The sequence below is a fragment of the Gossypium raimondii genome, chromosome 5 (assembly GCF_025698545.1).
Source record: "Gossypium raimondii isolate GPD5lz chromosome 5, ASM2569854v1, whole genome shotgun sequence".
Lineage (NCBI taxonomy): Eukaryota > Viridiplantae > Streptophyta > Magnoliopsida > Malvales > Malvaceae > Gossypium > Gossypium raimondii.
The window spans coordinates 23,365,015-23,385,654 of record NC_068569.1 but is presented as its reverse complement, the minus strand read 5'-3'; the positions used below and the strand labels follow the sequence as shown (position 1 = coordinate 23,385,654).

The following is a 20,640-nucleotide window of genomic DNA, read 5'->3' as shown; positions in this document are numbered from 1 at the left end:
ACAGGTCCAAACCCCAGCATTAACAAGCACAAAAAAATTATTATAGAGGGAACAAATGCCCATGGAAAGGGTAAAGAAACCTCATAAAGCCATCAAGCAAACAACTCGCAACAAGAACCATTAATAAATGGTACAAATTAACTACCAAAATTGAACAACATTTTCCCAGATATTTACTCAAGCCCACATTTATTTAGACCAAACAATATAACTTTATATAGGACGCAATAGAGATGGAGAGAACCTGAAGGTTATGGGATTTGATATAACTCCAGATATGCTTAACAGCATCGGAACGGGAAGCCTCTGGGGCTCCAAGGAATCGAGCCAAAGTAGGAGAAACAGGGGTAAGTTTAAAAATCCCAGAGGGTCGAGTGGTAGTTCGAGGAGTAGCTGATTTTTCAGTCTTGGGTTTTGAAGCAATTTACATTGCTAATTAAAACAGAGAAAACGAGACAATTTACATTGCAATCGAGTTCCAATTTCCACTAGCAACAAAAACCTTTAAGAAATAGAAATCTACTCGGAACTTAAGCTAATTAAAATACAGGAATCCATATAAATTTGAGAGCAAAAGAGAGTTAGAAATATGAATTTACCTTTCCAGTTGCAGTAAACTCCGAAAATAAAAGGTTGAGAAGGCCAAGCGTCGATTCTATTGTAATCTTCAGCAAAAGAAAGACAGAAGGAAGAAACAGAAGACGGAAAGGGGAAGCAGGAGGGTAAAACAGGGTCTAAAACTCAAGCAGCACCTAATCTGAGAAAGAGGAATGTAATAGAAATCGGTGGATTTTGGGGATTAGGGGTGTAATGTAATAGACGGGTATTAGCCAATACCCTGAACTAAACAGAAGATTGAAGTGGGATTAAATGGGATCCACCAATTAGGGGTGTATTGGCTAAGCCAATACACCAAACCAAACAAGTTGTGAATGTATAAATCTGTGACTTGATTAGTAGGAGGAACGTTTGGTGGGATTCATCGGTAGACGTGAGTGGCGACACCAGAAACGGAGAGGGTGTTCACGTGGGGTGGGACCTTTCTGAAATGAGGAATGGGTTAGGTTCAGAGTCCAGGACCACCATATTGTTGGGCAATCTTCATCATAGTCCACAATGTTTCAAACAAATGATCAGTTGATCTACTGCATCAGATATTGGGGTTGATTCCTATCATCAAATTTTTATGTACATCTTTCATATGGCAATGACAGCCATACAGATGTATAATCATGAATTTACGTTATCTGTACTTGAGTTATTGCGATGGACCATCTCAATTAGTAGACATCCTCAACTCTATTAAAAACCTTTTTATGATTACTGTAATTTCAGTAGAATTGTTGGTCAAAAGGCGTTGGTAGCTGAACCTCACCTACCCAATCTGCCATCATGAATGGGAGCTGCGGTTGTTTCCACCACCAGCAACCACCTCATGAATCATTCCAAGACTAGTCCACTAGGATTTCACGGGGATCCCTACGCTTTGGTTAGACTCTACAACTTTCGGGCCTCAAAATTTTAAGTTGGAATCAGGAGAAGACTGTGCTCACAGGCAATCAATAATTTAAGATATTACTCACTTTAATAAATCCGATAGTGATAAACTGCATATCTGTGCTTGCTTATTATGTTAAGCATCTAATCTAAAATCAGTTGGGAGAGACCCAACTTAACTTTAAAGATCACAAACAATTCAGCATCTAAGCTATATGAGATAATATCAGCATGCCAAAAGCTAAAAATTGGTAGCTCCATTGATCAATGTTCTTTCAGAAGTATGAGTTAGCTGTGTGGTATCAGACAATGTCAGTTGTCCCAGGTTTGAGCTTGATGTCTTAACAGGAATAAGTCAGATTTCCCAATGTCCGTAGTTCAACACTGAGGCTACAATCATAGTTGGATACTTTGAATCCTTGAGTGTTTCACGTTCTTTTATAAACCGCACTTGTCTGAATAAAACGTTGGATTGTCAAAAATAAAAATGAAAATGGGCACAACGAAATAAAAGGTCTTGGAATTTGGTGAGAGTTTTGTTTCGATATTTTGTACACTGCAACAACCAGTTTAAGTGACTGACAAGGGTTACAAACACATGAAGCAAGCCCATGGAGCTTAAATAGCTTAACTTTTTCTCTGCTATTTACTTGGCTTGCTTCTAGAACAAATAGCAAGTATTTCCCCACTCTCTCCTCAGTGTCACCACCCAATACAAATGGAGGGTCCTGATTCCACCGCTGCGACGAAGAGCCATCAAGTAGGCGACACCTCCGCCAAGCTCAACAATCTCACCCATCGAATTTGGCCCCCCACCCAACGGACCCGGGATGCCGTCATCAACCGTCTCATCGAGACGCTGTCCTCCTCACAATCCCTCATATCCAAACGCTACGGAACTATCCCCAAAGAGGAAGCCTCCGCCGCTGCCGTGTCGATCGAACAGGAGGCTTTCTCGCTCGCCGGGGCATCGTTCTCCGGCGAAGATGACAACGGCATGGAGATCCTCCAGGTGTATTCCAAGGAGATGAGCAAACGTATGCTGGACACTGTCAAAGCTCGAGCTGCTTCCACTACGTCGACCGCCGCTCCATCAGATTCGGCTCAAGTAGACTCGAATAACGCAGTAAGTGCGGGCGGTGAAGAGTTCATATCTTCGTCCACTAAGGCCGAGGCTTGAGTTTCTCTATTTATCATTCAGGGGCTCTTTTGTTTAACTTAGTAATTGGTATCTTGGGCTTTTCTTGAGATCTGCTTCTAAATGTGCTTGATTATCATGGGTTGATTGTCTTTTTGCTGCTCAATTCATTGGCACAATGCAATATAGAGAATGAAGGTGGAAGAAATTGTGTTCATTGATGATTTACTTTCGAGGAAACTCGCCAGGGTTCAGTTTCATTGCATGTTCTTCAATGATCTGTTTCATGCAAATTCAGTCACTAGTTTTACTTGAATTAGTTTCTCTTCTCAACATTTGGAATACAGAACAGTCGAACTGAAACTCTCTTTTAAAAACTTCTGACACGAAGCAATTTAAGCATGCATGGGATTCTATTGAAGAAACAAAGAAAAAGGGAAAAATGACTTATTAATTTATTTATAAATATAAATTATATTTTTGTAACTATTTTTATTCAAAATGAACTTTTAAAAAATTATTTTAAAAGTTTTTTTAATTTTGAAAATTTAAAATTAATATTAAATCGATAAAATATTTTGAAGTTTTAGAATTAAGATCAAATTGATAGAATTTGGAGAGCTAAATTTATTATTTAAGGCTATGTCAATGTTACCGGAGACTTAATGGACGAATGACTGAAATTTTAAATTTCGATAAGATTATGGACTAATAATTAAATGACTAATTTTGTAGAATCAAACAAGTGGTAATATCTTATCTCACTCATTGAATTTGAAAATATTTGGATCAAATTGAATTCTTTTGTTTGAAAATTTTAGACTTCAATGAATTATTTATGAATTATGAGTAGGTGATACATACTCTTTTAAAATCTAATAAAAATATGAGATAAATTATAATATTTAAACATTATTTGTGAAGTTAAATACTGTGACTGACAATTTATCAACTATTAATCATAAATATTTACACAATATAAAAATAAATATATTTATATATAATTTTTTAATGTATAATTAAATAAAAATCAAATTTTAATATATTTAAGTATCTAAATTAATGCTCATCATTGCTAGACCGTTCATGGGTCAGGTTAATTGTTCAAGCTCGAAGGTCTGTCTGAAATTTAAGAGGATTTTGATAAAATTATTAGGCTTGAAAAATGGGCTTAGGCAGAAAAATAAATTATGTGTTTTTAAAATATGAGCTAAACTCAGGTTTGAACTTTCTAGGCCCGAGCTCGGCTCGACCCGACTTGTTTTTAAGTTAGTAATTTTATATTATGTTTTTTATATATACTATAATATAAATATTAAAAAATGTTAAGATGATTATATATAAAAGTTTAATAAATACGCAATATATTAAATTATTAAATATTAAATTAAAATAATATAAATATATATTTTTAAAAAATTTAAAAAATAATATGAGTAGTTCTAAAACAGGCTCAAGTTAACCATTTACAAATATAAATGGACTTGAGCAAAATTTTAAGCTTATATTTTGAGCCGGGCAGAGCTTGGACAGACATAAAGATAATTAATATTATGCATAGGTCCAACTTGAACCCGATCTGATCCGATTCATAAATACCTTTAATCATCGTCTTTTTATCAAATTTTATTTTAAGATTGTTTATTCAAAACATATCCCACCCGTGTTTTATATAAATAAACAAATAAAAGCCCAAGCCTTATAAACGATAAAGGCCCAATAAAAGCCAGAAATCCTAATCCCAATCAAGAAAGCCCTGAGCAACTTCACTTTTTATTATGTTCTGAAATTTGAGACTTTCTTTTTTAAATAAGTACTTTTTAGAATTTTAATTTTTTTATAAGTTTTTAAGGTTTTTAATTTTTTATAGGCTTAATGGTGTAAAAAGTCTTCAAGTTGTTTAAAAAAAGCAATTACGTCCTTTCTTTTTTTTGTACTCAATTAAGTACTTGAACGTTCAAAATGCATAAAAAAAGCCCTCAAACTTATTAAAAAAAGTATTTAAGCCCTTGCTCCTTTTTTTTCACTCAGTTGAGTACTTAAACTTTCAAAATACATAAAAAGAGCATTAAAATTTTTCAATAAAGCAATTAAGCCCATGCTCTTATTAAAATTAGAAAAAAATTTATAAAAATAAAAATAAATTTTAGAAAATTTATTAAATTTTAATTAAAATATAAACAATTTAAAATTTATTAAATATTAGAAATTTTGTATAAAATCGTAAAAAATAAAAAAATTGTAAAATTTTATAAAAATCATAAAAATTAATGACCCTATTTTTTTCAATTAAAGTCATCGCGTGTTACAACACACGTGACATGTGCGAAAAATGATAAAAAATTAATAAAAGTTATAGAAAATCATAAAATGTTTCTTTTGATACGATAATTTTTATAAATATTTTTACAAAATTTATATTTTAATAATTTTCTTACGACTTTATAAAATTTATAATTTTTTATATTTCTATATATTTTATAATTTTTACAATTTTATATTTTTCTAATTCTTTTCTAATTTTTATATTTGAATTTTTATTAAAATTTAATAATATTTATAGCTTTTATTGATTTTAATTTTTATAATTTTATTGATTTTTAATTGTCTTTTTTAAAAAATTTAAAGATTTTTGATGTATTTTGAAAGTTCAAATACCCAATAGAGTGTAGAAAAAAGTAGGGGCTTAATTTTTTTTAAAGGTTTCAGGGTTTTTCTGATGTATTTTGAAAGTTCAAGTATCCAAATAAGTGCAAAAAAAAAAAAGTAAGGCTTAATAACTTGTTTTTGAAAAAATTGGAGAGTTTTTTGCACTCTTAAACTTTTCTTTATATTTTTATTAATTGAAATATTCATGCTTTATATTTTTCGAAAGTTAAAAATTTAAATTTCATCAAACATAAATTTTTAATTTTTAATTTAAATATTTTAAATTATAAAATTAAACAACTATTTGTAAATTTTTTTGAAAAATAAAAAAATACTCATAAATGCAGAATAGATTTGTACAGGAAAAAAAAAAAGGAAAGCAGAATAGACAAAGTTGTGAATTCATTATCCGAACATGAAAAAGAAAACAGAGGAACCGTACAGCACCACATCCATTTATCTTGTTTGTCCTCATTGATACCCAACAAAAGCGGCTCCAATAACCCTCACCCACCCCACCACCCAATGCCCTTTCCTTTTTTCACATTAAATCTCAACAACAAGATACCCCCAACTGTGAAGGCTCCTGCTTCTTCCAATGAAACGAATTTCCCCAGATTCTCCCTCCCCCCAACCCAATTTGAAGAGAGTAAAGGAAGACCCCGAAACTGGGGGGTTCATGAATTTGGATGAAAACCTTTTGTACGAGGTTCTGAAACACGTTGATGCCAGGACCTTAGCAATGGCCTCCTGCGTTAGTAAGCTGTGGCTCAAAACTGCCAGAGACGAGCGTCTTTGGGAGTTGATCTGTACCAGGCACTGGGCTAACATCGGTTGCGGAACCCAACAGCTTAGATCCGTTGTTTTACCTCTCGGTGGTTTCCGCCGTCTCCACTCCCGTTACCTTTGGCCGCTTTCCAAACCCCAAGCTGCTTCACCTTTGCCTTGGGCTCCGCCCAAGATTATAAACTCCAAGCCGCCGGCTCGGTGGGGAAAAGATGAGGTTCACCTTTGTTTGTCTCTTCTCTCTATACAGTATTATGAGAAGATGCATTTCACAAGCAGGCGCAGATAATTGTAGTATTGGGTTTTTGTTTTACGTTTGGGTTGGTTCTTATTTTCTTATATTTACCTTGGGATTTTTCATTTGTATTTAAGCTGGTGAAGTAGTTGTGTGATTCTGTTGTAATTTCGAGTATGAAAATTGAAACAATTGTTTCTTAAATTTATGATTATTACATATAATGTTGTGGTTTCCAAAGGTGTTTGTGTCAATATTATTTAGGTCTTCTCACATTTCACCAACTAAAAATGACACCAATAATTTATATGATTTTTTTAGTGTTTATTTTACTGGTTAATTCTGTGTATTTATATAATACGAGCACTATATTATAATTGCGAGACGCTAAGTAGATCGCCATGCATGATGACACGTACTTTACTTTAGGATCAACACACGTATACTTGAAGTGGGTTCGCATACATAAAGTTCGCACCACGTGTAGGCAAACTCATATTACGTATTACGCGTCCTCATATTGGGCTCGCCTATGCTACGAATGTGCGAACACTATGCACGTGCAAACCCATACTGAGTGTGGGTCAAGACCTGACAGACTAGCAGGTTAGTAGGTTGATAATAGTTAGTATCATAACAATAATTCTCAACTAACTGCTATTCAACACAATGGCATGTTGACTCCCTCGTTGAAAAAACTTTCGAGTTTTTTTTTATTTGAGTTTATAGAGACTAATTCTTTCGAGATTTGTGATTGTTCAATTCAACCATGTCATATTCAAATTTTAATTATGAACAAACCATTACTTCCAATACTTGTTGGTAGTCATCATTTTAATCAAAACATAAACATTCTGTCATTCAAATTAAACCATCTAATAAAAAAAGTGATAACGAATTTGATATCTTGAATACTTATTTCTTCTTTTCAGATCTCATTCAACTCGGCTTCAAAATAATCAAGATTCAATTTAATTACGTGATAATTTTATAATCTTAAACCAAAAAAAAATATGTCGTGAAAGTAAATCACTTCTCTCATTTTAGTCATTAATTTTTTCAACTTTAATTCCTAACATTTTTATTGATTAAATCTTTTTGGACATTAAAAAAATGGATTGCAATCATAAACTGTGTTCAATCAATTATTAGCAATTATTAAAATAAAAATTAAAGAATAATTATAAAAATATGTATATATAACAAAGCCCAACAACAGTGGGATTGTTTTTGCCCAATTTCTTTCTGGATTTTATGTATAGATATCATTATAAAGATAACAATTCCAAGAAGCTTGCAACTATTTTAAAATATTGTAATATTGTTTATAATTAACTTTCTATCATTTTAAAAGATTTTAATAATTTTCTAAAAAAATTAATGATTTTTATAAATGTATTTGGTTTTTATAATTTTTTAAAAAAATTCAAGTTAATCGAATCGAGTTATTCAAATTATTCGAGTCAACTCAAATAACTCGATTCGAGTTTCGAGTTCGAGTCAAATTGAAATTTACAATTTGAATAATTCTAATAATAGATTGGTGTAAATACTCTTTTGGTCTCGATCAACTTTGAAAATGAACAAATTGGTCTCTCTCTCAACAAAAATTACAAAAAATTTCAAAATAATTTTAATTTTCAAAATTTATATATATATATTTTATAAAATTATAAGAATTCTAGAAAATTTAAAAAATTAAAATAATAATTTTGGGACCTAAATTAATTAATTATACAAGTTTATAATATTAAAGTATCTTAATTTCTTGTTATTTTGCTTTAAAAAAGTTTTCAAATATATATGATTTTAAATTGATGTGTTCTAATATGGAATTAGTTATACTGTAATAATATTTTAATTTGACATGTTTAGTTTTTAATTTAACTTAAACAATTTTACTCGAATTTCATTCAATTCGACTCGATTTGAAAAAATATCAAATCAAGCTAGATGATAAAATATGATTCGTGAACTTGATTAACTCAAAATTTTTTCACTCGATTCGATCAAATACTCACTCGAAATTAAATAACACACTTTATATATAAACTAATTTGTTTAAACTAAATTCTGAGAATTGACTGAAGTATCGGTACAGATAGCATAGACCTTTCAGCGTGGTAATTTTGCAAGACATTGTGAATGGTGCATGAAGACTTTTGGAAGTGTAAAAGTCAGATGATTGATTTCTCTTTGTCTTAAGGGGATGGAAAAGGGCTGGGTGCGAACATAAAAATAAGAAACCATTCTGACATTGACTAATGACACTTGAAAGTTCTTGCATTCACCTTTTTATAACAAATTATGTGAAATTTCCACAGCTAAAAAGTCTATCAAGAAATGTCAAAGGAAGCTTTCCTAAAACACGCGGCTTTCAATTGATAAGAAACACCGCTAGTGATCGAGTTTGGAAGAGAATGAAATGGTACAAACAAGTTGATTTCCCGATGGTAAAGTTGAGAAGATGCAGGTAAATTGGTGCAAAAAGCTGAAGTTGGTGAAGAGAATATTGGGTCCATGACATGAATTTTACAGGCCAAGAAATATTCATGGCCACCAAGTGTTTTAAATCCATGCTTATCATATTGTTCCTGCTCCTCGGGTTAACATCGTCAGCTGTTCCATATCTAAGCAAAGGTTCGTCTCTGTCTGTGGAGAATCCAGGTGATGTTTTGAAATCGGGTAACGGCGTGTTCTCCGCTGGCTTTTACCCCGTCGGCCAAAACGCTCATTGCTTCTCCATCTGGTTCACCAAGCCTTGCCATGACGGCAGTCACACTCTAGTTTGGATGGCAAACCGGGATGTGCCTGTTAATGGAAAGCGATCAAAGCTGTCCATACTCGAAACCAATGAAATCATCATAACCGATGCCGAATCCGTAATCTGGACGAGCAATAAGTCAGTTATAGATGCCTCTTGGTCGCAGTTGAATCTCCTTGATTCAGGTAATCTCGTTCTCCAAACTCGAGACAATCTTACTCTTTGGCAAAGCTTTGATTCACCAACTGATACGCTTCTCCCTGGACAACCCCTCAATCAATACAAAAGGCTAGTATCAGCACGAAGCCGAGCTAACCATTCTTCAGGAAAATACAGGTTGTTGTTTGACGATGATAATGTTCTTCGTCTTGTCTTGAATGGTTCCGACACATCCAGCATCTACTGGCCGGATTCAACCATCTTGGACTACCACCAAGGCAGAACTAGATACAATTATAGCAGAACCGCAGTGTTGGATTCTTCAGGCCATTTTACATCTTCTGACAAAATGGAGTTCAGATCAAGTGATTTTGGTATTGGACCTTGGAGAAGATTAACCCTTGATTTTGATGGTAACCTTAGATTATACAGTCTCGAAGAACAGGGGGTTTGGTTTGTGACATGGCAAGCTATGTCTAACTCCTGTAGGATTCATGGAGCCTGTGGACCAAATAGTATATGTAGCTATGATCCACGTTGGGGTCCCAAGTGTGGTTGTCCCCCAGGGTTCAAGATGAAAAACCATGCGGATTGGAACGATGGGTGCGAACCAGAATTTGAGCTTTTATGTAATGATGATGTCAACTTTGTTCAACTTCGTCATGTTAACTTTTTTGGCTACCATTACGACAACCTCCGGAATTACACCTTCCAGGAGTGCCTCAGAGTTTGCTTGGATTCATGTTGTAAAGCTTTTCAATATAGATATTTCCCAGAAGATGGTGCCTATCGCTGTTACTCAAAATGGGAATTGCGCAATGGTCATCGTTACAATAGCTACAGTGGAACCCTTTACTTGAAACTCCCCAAATCATTCCCTTACAACAACAAACCTGTTCAGGAATTTAAATTAAATTGCTCCAACAAGCAGACAAGACAATTAGACAGACTTTATCTTAAGAAAACAGGATATGAAACATTGAATATTTTGATTTGGTGCGCTTCTATAATTGGATTGCTTGAGTTGATGTGCGTCTTTCTGGTGTTCGTTTTCTTGTACAGAACTGGGGAAAGTCCCGATGCATCGACGATGACATCAGGGTACCTTGTGGCTGCAACTGGGTTCAAAAGATTCACATACGGTGAGTTGAAAAAGGCAACACGCGGTTTTCATGAAGAGATTGGACGGGGAGGAAGTGGGGTGGTTTACAAGGGAGTTTTACCGGATCAACGAATTGCAGCCATTAAACGACTTAATATTGAAGCGCATCAAGGAGAGGATGAATTCCTCGCAGAAGTAAGCACAATCGGCAGACTTAATCACATGAGCTTGATTGAGATGTGGGGATACTGTGCAGAGGGGAAGCATAGGCTTTTAGTGTATGAATACATGGAAAATGGATCGTTAGCAAATAACCTCATGTCTAATTCGCTTGATTGGAAGAAAAGGTTGGATATTGCGGTGGGCATCGCCAAAGGCCTGGCTTATTTGCATGAAGAGTGCTTGGAATGGGTTTTGCACTGTGATGTAAAGCCTCACAACATACTCTTGGATTCCACCTATCATCCTAAAGTGTCAGATTTTGGATTATCCAAACTACTGAATCAAGACAGTCCTAAAGGTTCTGGCTTCTCCAAGATTAGAGGAACAAGAGGTTACGTGGCGCCTGAGTGGGTTTACAATCTTCCCATCACTGCCAAAGTCGACATCTATAGCTATGGGATCGTGTTGTTGGAAATGATGACAGGGAAGAACCCAAGTGTAGGTGTCCCTGTTGTTGGAACCAGTGGAGAGAAATGGCACCAAAGGTTAGAAACTTGGGTGAAAGGGAAGAAGATGGGTGCTTCTGCAACAACATGTTGGGTTGAAGAGGTACTGGACCCTGCCATGGGCTACGATTATGACAGAAATGAACTGGAAAGTCTACTGGAGGTGGCAATCAAATGTACAGAAGCCGATAGACATGGAAGACCATCAATGAGCCAAGTAGTTCAAATGCTTGTGAGGGGACGAAATTGATGCTTGTGATGGAAGACCATCAATAACATGACTGCAGGAGACCCTGACAGATACGCCTCAGCATCTTTTCAATAATCTTTCAACATATTACCTCTTTTTCAGTGTCGATTGGTTTATATTCAATGATTCTATTTTGACGTGAAATTATGTTTTTATTCAAATTGATGTATTCTGTTCTCATCCCAGGTAAATCCCTTGACGACTCCATATATCTACCTACTTAAGGAGGTGTGGTTTTCGAAAAATAAGAAGCAAAATTATTACAGTAAAAGTTTCAATTACTTTTGAAAGATTAAAATATGTTCCTATAAAATTTGAGATTTACTTTCTATATTCAAAAAAAAAGTTAGAAATTAAATTTTGTAATTTTTATTTAAAAATATTAATTTAATCGTTAAAATCATAAATATCTTTTTTGTTAACATTTGTCAATTTAACATGTTGATTAAGTTGCTTCGTCTACATGTTGTATGATTAATAGAAAATAAATATATTAACAAATTTTAACAAAAACCACTAACGACAATATTGATTAGAATAGGATTTTTAAATTGCAAAGGTAGGAGGAATAATATTTTAACTTTTAAAATACAATGACCAAATTTCAAATTCTATAAAAGAATAAGGACTAATAACGTATTTTAACATTTTGAAAATTCAAGATCTAACCTTTTGGATTCGTGAAATTGCCTCAATTGATTTTCAAAACTATATATGAACTTTGGACTAATATACAACTTGATATATGAACTTTGATTTAGTGCAATTAAGCACATAAAACTTTGGTTGCAGTTTAAATATATATATCATCGATTTTGATTCAATTATGTATATTTAAAAAAATACATCAACTTATTTTTATATTGAATAAATATAGTTATTTGTACAAGAACATGTTAATGTAAAATAATGTTATATCGGTAATTGTGTTAGTGATTTGTGAACATTAAATTCAATTGAAATTAACATTTATGTCTCGTTTGGTTACTTGTATAATAACATAATAAAAAATTTTATTTATTACATATGTATTACAATAGTTAGACATATAATAAAATTAATTAGAACAAATTTAAACTTGAAACTAAAAAAATGAGGAAAAACCTTTGTAAAAAATAAAACAAGCTAAATATATAATACCCCTACCAAATATAATATTAATATATACAATTGTACATTAAATCAAATTTAATGTAGTATTTTAAATTTTATCTCTTTCGATTCGATTTTAATTTTATTTAGTTAAATTGTTCAAATTTAACATTGTTAAGACGAAAACTCTCTCTAAAAATCTCACTATGATTTATATAAAACAAAGATGTCATTTTTTTCTTATAAAGTGTAAACATCCTTATATATATATTAAGTCAATTTAGATTCAAATATCGACTCAATTAAAAAAAATTAAGATTTTATAGTTTTTGCTATCTTGATTTTATCATTTTAACCAAGCCATATTTTATTTTTATATCAATTTTTAATAAATTTGATGCATGATTGTTTTCATCGCATCGTGGGTGCGCAAAGATTGATTGAGTTGGTACGACCCTCTGATCAGGTCTCAATTCAATTAGTATATACAAAGGAAAATAAGTATAATTTTAAATGTATTTATATCTTCTTATATTTTGATAGGTCAGAAAAATATATAAAAATAAGAGTGAACCATACAAATGGTTACCTAACTATGTTCGCATTCCTGTTTGTGGCTTTTTTTACATGAATAATATAAAATAAATACCATAATAGGATAAAGGGAATAATATTGACGAAACTAGGCAAAATGTACAATGAACATTTGGTGTCGGCCGTACCAGATTGAAATGTGATGACCTAAAATATTTAGGGACCTGATATGTAAATTTATCATTTTGATTGAAAAGCTTTTAGGGGTGCTGCTTGACAGCTTGGTGACACAAAAGTTCAAAAGGGTAAATTGTTTCATAAGCCCTTATTATTTATTTTCTTTTATTTCCTTTCAACATAAAAAATAGAGGCCTATTACGAATTAGTCCAAAAAGTTTTTTCTACTAATTGGAAATAAATTTCATTTATTTTTTAAAATATTTTTTGAAATTATTTTATTTCATTTCGAATAATGTTTTGAAAAATAATTTTATAAAAATTATTTGAAAAAATAATTATTTGAACAAAAATAATTTTAAAATGAACTTTTTACAAAAATACTTTTTAGTAAAATAAATATTTTAGACTGATTAGTAAGAAACCTCTCTATTTTTTGTGTTGAAGGGAAATAAACAAGAAAGGCTTATGAACCAATTTACCCTTTTAAACTTTGGTGCCGCACCACACCCTAAAAGCTTTTCAATCAAAATAGAAAATTTACATATCAAGTCTCTAAATATTTTAGATCATCACATATCAATCTGATTTTGTCAATCACATATCAATCTGATTTTGTCAATCGGCCAGACTGCACCCAAAAAATAAATTTTTTTTAAGATTAAAAGGTGTTGGACTAGTCAGCACCACATATTCACTATACATTTTGCCTAATTTCGTCAATATTATTCCCCTTATCCTATTATGGTAGTTATTTATTTATTTTATATTATTCATGTAAAAAAGTCTGTTTTAGTAAAATTTTCAACTTGAACACTAATGTTTGAATTTGTCCATGTTCTGTCCGTCGTTAAATTAATAACAAAAACCAATACTTACATATTCTATCCATTTTTCTTAATCATAAATATTTTGATAAATTTAACCTTCACATTTACAAATTCTTTCAATTTGATCTTTAAACTTTTTAACCAAAAGTTTCAACTTTAAAATACAAACATTTCACATCTATAAAAATTTAAATTTGTTGGGTTAAAACTAAATTATCGAAATTTAGAAAATACAAAAACTAAAAATTTAAAAATAAAAGGATTAAAATTTTTCAAATAACAATAAAATAAAATAAAAAACCCCAAAAAATCCGTCGACAGCAATATCAGAAAAAAGATTCCGTCAACGGCAAGCACTAAGTAAGAGGTAAGTGCAGAACAAAAACAGAAACATTAAACTCATCTTGGATTATTGGTTACGGTTTCCGACAGAAGTGTTGGCATGAAAGCAAAACCGATTTCTGTCCGACCCTCCGCAATTTGTTAACCAATCAAACTTTTTCCCATTTTGCATTCTTTTCTTTTTTTAGTTTGCCAACATCTTAAATATAATTTAATAATTTCTTTTTAACCCATTCTTTGGAACTTAAAATATAAATATCTGCTGATCCAAAACAAAAGAGTTTTTCCCTTCTTCTTTTCCAATTTTAGGGTTCTTGATTTCCCCAATTTATCCCTCTGTACACTAACAAAATTATTCTCTCTAAAAATACCTAAACGAACGGAAAAAAACTAAAATGCTAAGAAACGGAAGCGAAACACTTATTTTCCTGCTGATTTTTGTTGTTCACTCGATCTTACTAATCCCGATACGCTTAACGACGGCTTTTCTAATGGCCTCCGTTCGAAAACAAAGCCCATTGGATTCACTCCCACTCATGTACTTCCGTACTTCTTTTCTTATCATCTCTTGCATCACTGCCAATAACTCAGCGTTCAAAAACTGCTTCTCCATCTGCAACTTCAGAGCCGGAACAGTTGCTGGTTCTGCCACCAAGGTAGAACTTGGGAAAGAGTTGGATACGGATCCTAAGTCAGTGATTTCACTAGTATCTGATCCGGGTAACGAGAGGGTGAGTAAAGTAGGAGGATCAGTAGCCGAGGATGCTGTTTGAGTTGAAGGCACCAAAGACCCCGTTATTGTTACCGGTGAGGCAATGGGCAAACTCAAATCACTCAAATCGGATCCTGAAGGACTTCTCGAGCTCAAGTAGAGACCCAGTCCACCATTACCAGTATTGAGACTAGCTGACTTTTTAAGCGGCTGAGGTGAATCGTCGTTCATATCATCGGTCATCGAAGAGCATTTTCGCTTGAGAGTAGAGTTCCAGTGGTTCTTAATCGCGTTATCGGTTCGACCATTGAGAAATCGAGCAATGGTAGCCCATTTGTTACCGAATCGAGTATGGGCTCGGGCTATGGTATCGTCTTCCTCGGGAGTGAAGGGTCGGTGTTCAACATCAGGGGAAAGCTGGTTGCACCACCGTAGCCTACAAGACTTTCCAGATCGACCCGGTATCGATTTACTTACCAAAGACCAGTTCCTGGAACCGTAGGTTTGAACCAGACGCTTTAAAGCCTCATCTTCTTCTGGACTCCATGGACCTTTAATCCGATCAATATCTTTCCTTGTACAAGCCATTGATAAGAGAATGGTATTTGTTAAGAGAGGTTAGCAGAGGAAATGTTACGACGGTGGTGGAGGCGGCGCCGCTCTTTTGTTTAAGGCGAGAAGGGGGCATTATATATAGGTATTAAATGAAAGGGGATAAGAATGACTTGTTAAAACGGTAAGAGTGAGTCGTAATCGGCGATAGCCATTGAGGATTGTTCCAGGCAGAAGACAGTTACTATTATAAAGCTGTCAATATGAAACGTGTCATATAGTGGTTTCTCTTGAGCTGACACGTATTGTAATCCATCCAAATTTTTGGAGTACTCATCAACCACCATTTGGTAAACAAATACTATAAAAGTTCAAATTTTATTTGGATTTTATATAAATTTGAGTTGATAATTGGATTAATATATTCTTGTAATTTTAAACAATAATATTTTTATTTTATTATTCTTAGATTATGTAGATCTAAAGAATGATGTACTTTTAAATATGAAATTTTAAATATAGATTGAGTTTTAGTTCGATTATATAAGTATTGTCATCTTATTTATGAGTTGGAGAAGGGCTATAAGTAGTTCTAAGTATTCTATCAAAAAGAGTAGATATGATCAATTGAATTTAAAAAAATTGAAATATTGTCATTATGAATTGAGCGGGGCTAATGTTTTTACTAGAAACCTCTAGCCAACCCTCTTGCAAAAGATCTTTTCGTACCATAAAGTCTGTCCGTACTAGATAAAAAAAGTAAACTACAACAATTTCTTTAATAAGATTATTTAAAAAAATATGTAAATTTAATTAATTAATAAATTATTTGTTTTTATTTATTATTTTAAAATTATTAATAAAATTAAATACATTAAAAATGTTGTTTGATAATCTAAAAGTTAAGTGCTAGAATTTATAGCACAAAATATTATAAGTGTTGAATTTATATTATAGAATTGTTTGTTATCTTAATTAATATTAAGTACGAAATATAATTTTTATGTTATTTAATAATAAATTTTATTTTTTGAAAATTAATCTTACCGTTGTTATAAGCTGATGTCGATGGGCATGGATGTTTTAGATTTTAGTTAGACTGATGGGCGTCGAAACCACAAAATATAAATTTCTACAACAAAATAACAGTAATTAGCAGTATAAAGCAGTAAAGTTGAATCCATAGGGACTGACTATCTAATTTCGCCTTTTTTCGTGACCAGAATCGATGTCGCTGTCACAGTTGTGTCCACGACCTATGTGTAGAAATAATGGAAATAAAAAAAAATGGGACTGTAAATTGGTTAAGATAAATAAAGAAGAAAATACAAAAATAAAAATAAAACAGATTCAAAAATGCGAAAAATAAATAAATTTAAGAAAATAAAATAAATGGATAAATAAAATATTTTTTTAAGCTTAGCCTTAGCCTCGGTGTACTCCAATCTTGAATCGATCTTTAAAATAGATTTTCCCTTCCAAGCAATAAGCTGGTTATAGCGACCAATAACGTCCCGATCACCAACTTTTCCTTAAGTAGTCAATCCCGGTACGACCTGCAAAACGAGTCTTGCCAAATTTCTAATTGCTATGCACGTGTTCACAATTTAAGATTTTGACAGCCTTGCGCTCTGAAAAGCCCAATTCGAATCAACGTTCTCAACTGCATGCGTCGTTTAAATTCGATATTTATCTCCCTTGACGGAATCCAACTAGCTTTCCCACCTAGACACGCCAATTTTTTCGTGAGAATTAGAACACAGCACGCTTGATTCGTCTTCCCAACTGTACGCCAAACAACTCCAACCCAACGTGCACTTTTTGAATCGAAGTTGGATAAACTTTAAGGGACGGATTTGTACTATCCCATATACCGGAGAGATAGAAAATACTGCATTGAGAGGTTTTTTGAGCGGACTCGTATCTCACGATTGTTTTATTGGAGCAATTTCTGGGTTAAACCTAAAAAACAATTTAGTTAATCATGAAAAGAATCATAATAAATGGTTTAAATGGAATTATGGAAAGTGGAAAAGGAAATTGCCATGGAAGGTAATTAAACAAAAAAAAAGGCTGAAAGTAAAAAAATGAATGAACGGGAATTGACACAGGAAAGGAAAGAAAAAAGAAAAGAATTTATTAAAGTCAAATCCAAAATCAAAGTGTGTTCAATTGATTGTAGCATTAGGTATTTATACACATTTATAATGCTAAAATTTAGCTAGATTTTTCCTAAATATTATTACTAAATAATTCTAAATATTATCACTAAATAATTTAAAATTTACAAATCAAATTTAAACTAGAATTTAAACTAATTAAAGAATTGTAACAATATAAAAATCCTTCAATCTTTATCCAACCACTATTAAAAAAAAATTTCAACCCTTCAATCTTTATCCAATCATCTTTGAATCTTCAATCTTTCAATCAAGTCCTCCTCTTTGCTTTTTCTTCAAATTTAACTCTCTTTTTTTTGTAAGAGTTTGAATTCAGCACACCAACTTCATTCCTGATAAGAAAAATCTAAATTTAATAACATTTTATTTTATAATTAGCCAAAAATAAATATATTAAAAATATAAATTTATCTTGCTATCAAATTCCCCCTACTTAGGCAATGCTTGTCCTCAAACATGATATCCACTAAAAATAATTTGTTAATCCCTTTCAAAATCAAAACTCCCTTTCCTAGTTAAGCATATATCAAACAATTAGGTGAATCAAAAACAAACAATTGCTAAACTCAATCAATAAACATTTTATAAAATCTTAAACAGTATGTCAAACTCAACTATTTTACTAAATTTAGGCTCAATCAAACATGCAAAACGACCATACTCAACATATGCTTTTATTTATATCTATATACAATTTTTTTTTATTTTTTGGTGCGTTTTTTTGTTTTTTTTTTCAAATGTAGTCAATCTTTTGACGCGAAGTGAGATGACAACCTAAGCATCTCACCCCGGTTACTCAACCCGACACATTCTCTTTATTTACTTTTTTATTTTTAATGTATTTGAGACATAATCAAACCTTTTGACGCCAAATGAGATGACAACTCAAGCACCTCATCCAGTTACTTAGTTTCACATGTCCCTAATTGATTTATTTTTCAAGGCAGCTCTATTAGCGGAGTGTTACAAGCTTCAGCTCGTCACCAAACCTTTTGGCGTGAAATGAGATGACAACCCAAACACCTTATCCCGGTTACTCAACTTGGTCACATTTCCGAATCTTCACTCTTAACCAAGCTGTTTATTTATTTTAACGAGTACTTTCATTAGGCAAGTTCAACAAGACCAACAATTTTCATGAAATATTGACTAAGGCCTCACATTTTCAATTCTATAAAATATTCATTGATCAAGCTAACAATAGTTATTCATGATTCACCCACTTATTTAAATAAACTAAATATAAGAATTAGACGTTTATTTTCGAAACGAATTAAGAAATTATTCTTTGTAAAACACATGCAAAAAGAAAGTATGACATGATCTAAAATTCCCCCTACTTAGCTCATATTGCCCACAATGTGTAAAAAGAATAATATAAATGGAGAAAGTGTACTCCCCATTTATATTTAATGGGCCAGAGGGCGATGAAAGTGATCGCTTTGTAGAACGGTAAGGATGTTTGAGATGTTGGCTTCCTTTATTTCGAGACGAGTTTCAATACGATAAAGTCGCTCGTCTACAGTTGAAGGTGGTTGCTCCTAAAAAACAGCATGGTCAAATGGATTAAAATAATATTTTATTTAATTCTCAAACTAAACTAGAATTCAAAATAAAATAAAATAAATAAAAATAAATGTGGGTTGCCTCCTATAAAGTGTTTTTTTAACGTCGTTAGCTCGACGACCTAGAAAATTTAATCATTCGGCTCCTCAAAAAATAATTCTTCCATCACGTGCACTTGAAAGTTCTCGTAAAAGGGTTTTAACCTTTGACCATTGACTTTAAAACATTTCCCGGATTCCTCACTTTTAATTTCAAGTGCACTATAAGGAAATATTTTAGTAATAACAAAAGGACCAAGCCATTTGGTTCGAAGCTTATCCAAAAAAATTCTCAGTGTAGGATCGTAAAGTAACACTTTCTGGGCAACTGGAAATTGTTTGCGAGATATTTTCTGGTCATGAAACGCCTTGGTTTTGTCTTTATAAATTTGGATATTTTTATATGCGTCTCGCCGAATCTCTTTGAGTTCTTGAATGTCTAATTTTCGATAATTACCTGCGGCGTCCAACTCCATGTTGCATATTTTTACTGCCCAAAATGCCTTTTGTTCTAACTCCACTAAAAGGTGACACAGTTTACCGAATAAGAGTTGGTAATGGGACATTCCTATGGGTCCCTTGTAAGCAGTACGGTATGCCCACAATGCATCGTTTAAACGTAAGCTCAAGTCTCTCTTATTGGGTTTCACAGCCTTTTCTAGAATCGACTTTATTTCGCAGTTCGAAACTTCCACTAGACTGTTTGTTTATGGGTGATAAGACGTGGCCACACGATGTGTCACCCCATACTTTTTTAGTAGAGTATCAATTACCTTGTTGCAGAAATGAGTTCCTCGATCACTAATTAATGAGTTCGTTAGAAAATCCACTACAGTTTTAGCACCGGCATGTCAGGAAGGTTTAGCTTCAACCCATTTAGATACGTAATCTACAACAAGAATAATGTAAACATTATTAAATGATGAAACAAACGGTCCCATAAAATTGATACCCCACACATCAAAAATTTCACATACATGTATAGGTGTTAGAGGCATCTCACACTTTCGTATTAAATTCCCCACTTTTTAACAACTCTCGCAAGTTTTGTAAAATAAATAAGCGTCACGAAATATGTGTGGCCAAAACAATCTACACTCAAGTACCTTATGTGCGGTGCGTTTAGGATCGAAATGCCTTCCACAAGCATAAGAATGACAGAAAGAAAGGATAGATTGTACCTCAGTTTGTGCGACACATTGTCGAATTACCTGATCGGAGTAGTGTTTCTATAGGTATAAATCATCCCAAATATAATATCGCGAGTCTCTTTTGAGCTTTTCCCTTTTAGAACGTGATAAGTTAGATGATACAATACTTGTAGCGAGGTAATTTACCATATTTGCAAACCATGGGTAAACTGTCTGAG

At 32.7% G+C, this 20,640-nt stretch overlaps 4 protein-coding genes across 4 annotated transcripts; 3 read left to right on the top strand and 1 right to left on the bottom strand.

Annotated features, from left to right (window-relative positions):
• Positions 1–1,743: 1,743 nt before the first annotated feature.
• On the top strand, positions 1,744–2,968 carry LOC105770116 (MFP1 attachment factor 1). The gene has a single exon (XM_012591175.2). It carries the CDS (start codon positions 2,216–2,218, stop codon positions 2,675–2,677), a length of 462 nt encoding a protein of 153 aa, XP_012446629.1. The 5' UTR covers positions 1,744–2,215; the 3' UTR covers positions 2,678–2,968.
• Positions 2,969–5,782: 2,814 nt separating this feature from the next.
• LOC105770115 (F-box protein GID2) lies at positions 5,783–6,545 on the top strand. The gene has a single exon (XM_012591174.2). The coding sequence runs from the start codon at positions 5,883–5,885 to the stop codon at positions 6,357–6,359; it is 477 nt and encodes a 158-aa protein (XP_012446628.1). The 5' UTR covers positions 5,783–5,882; the 3' UTR covers positions 6,360–6,545.
• Positions 6,546–8,649: 2,104 nt separating this feature from the next.
• LOC105770110 (putative receptor protein kinase ZmPK1) lies at positions 8,650–11,392 on the top strand. Its single transcript, XM_012591169.2, has one exon. The coding sequence runs from the start codon at positions 8,831–8,833 to the stop codon at positions 11,246–11,248; it is 2,418 nt and encodes an 805-aa protein (XP_012446623.1). The 5' UTR covers positions 8,650–8,830; the 3' UTR covers positions 11,249–11,392.
• Positions 11,393–14,428: 3,036 nt separating this feature from the next.
• On the bottom strand, positions 14,429–15,714 carry LOC105770114 (transcription factor MYB44). Its single transcript, XM_012591173.2, has one exon. It carries the CDS (start codon positions 15,521–15,523, stop codon positions 14,669–14,671), a length of 855 nt encoding a protein of 284 aa, XP_012446627.1. The 5' UTR covers positions 15,524–15,714; the 3' UTR covers positions 14,429–14,668.
• Positions 15,715–20,640: the final 4,926 nt, after the last annotated feature.

Coding starts and splice junctions, on each gene's coding strand:
- LOC105770116 (XM_012591175.2), top strand. CDS start 2,216: ATGGAGGGTCCTGATTCCACCGCTGCGACGAAGAGCCATCAAGTAGGC.
- LOC105770115 (XM_012591174.2), top strand. CDS start 5,883: ATGAAACGAATTTCCCCAGATTCTCCCTCCCCCCAACCCAATTTGAAG.
- LOC105770110 (XM_012591169.2), top strand. CDS start 8,831: ATGAATTTTACAGGCCAAGAAATATTCATGGCCACCAAGTGTTTTAAA.
- LOC105770114 (XM_012591173.2), bottom strand. CDS start 15,523: ATGGCTTGTACAAGGAAAGATATTGATCGGATTAAAGGTCCATGGAGT.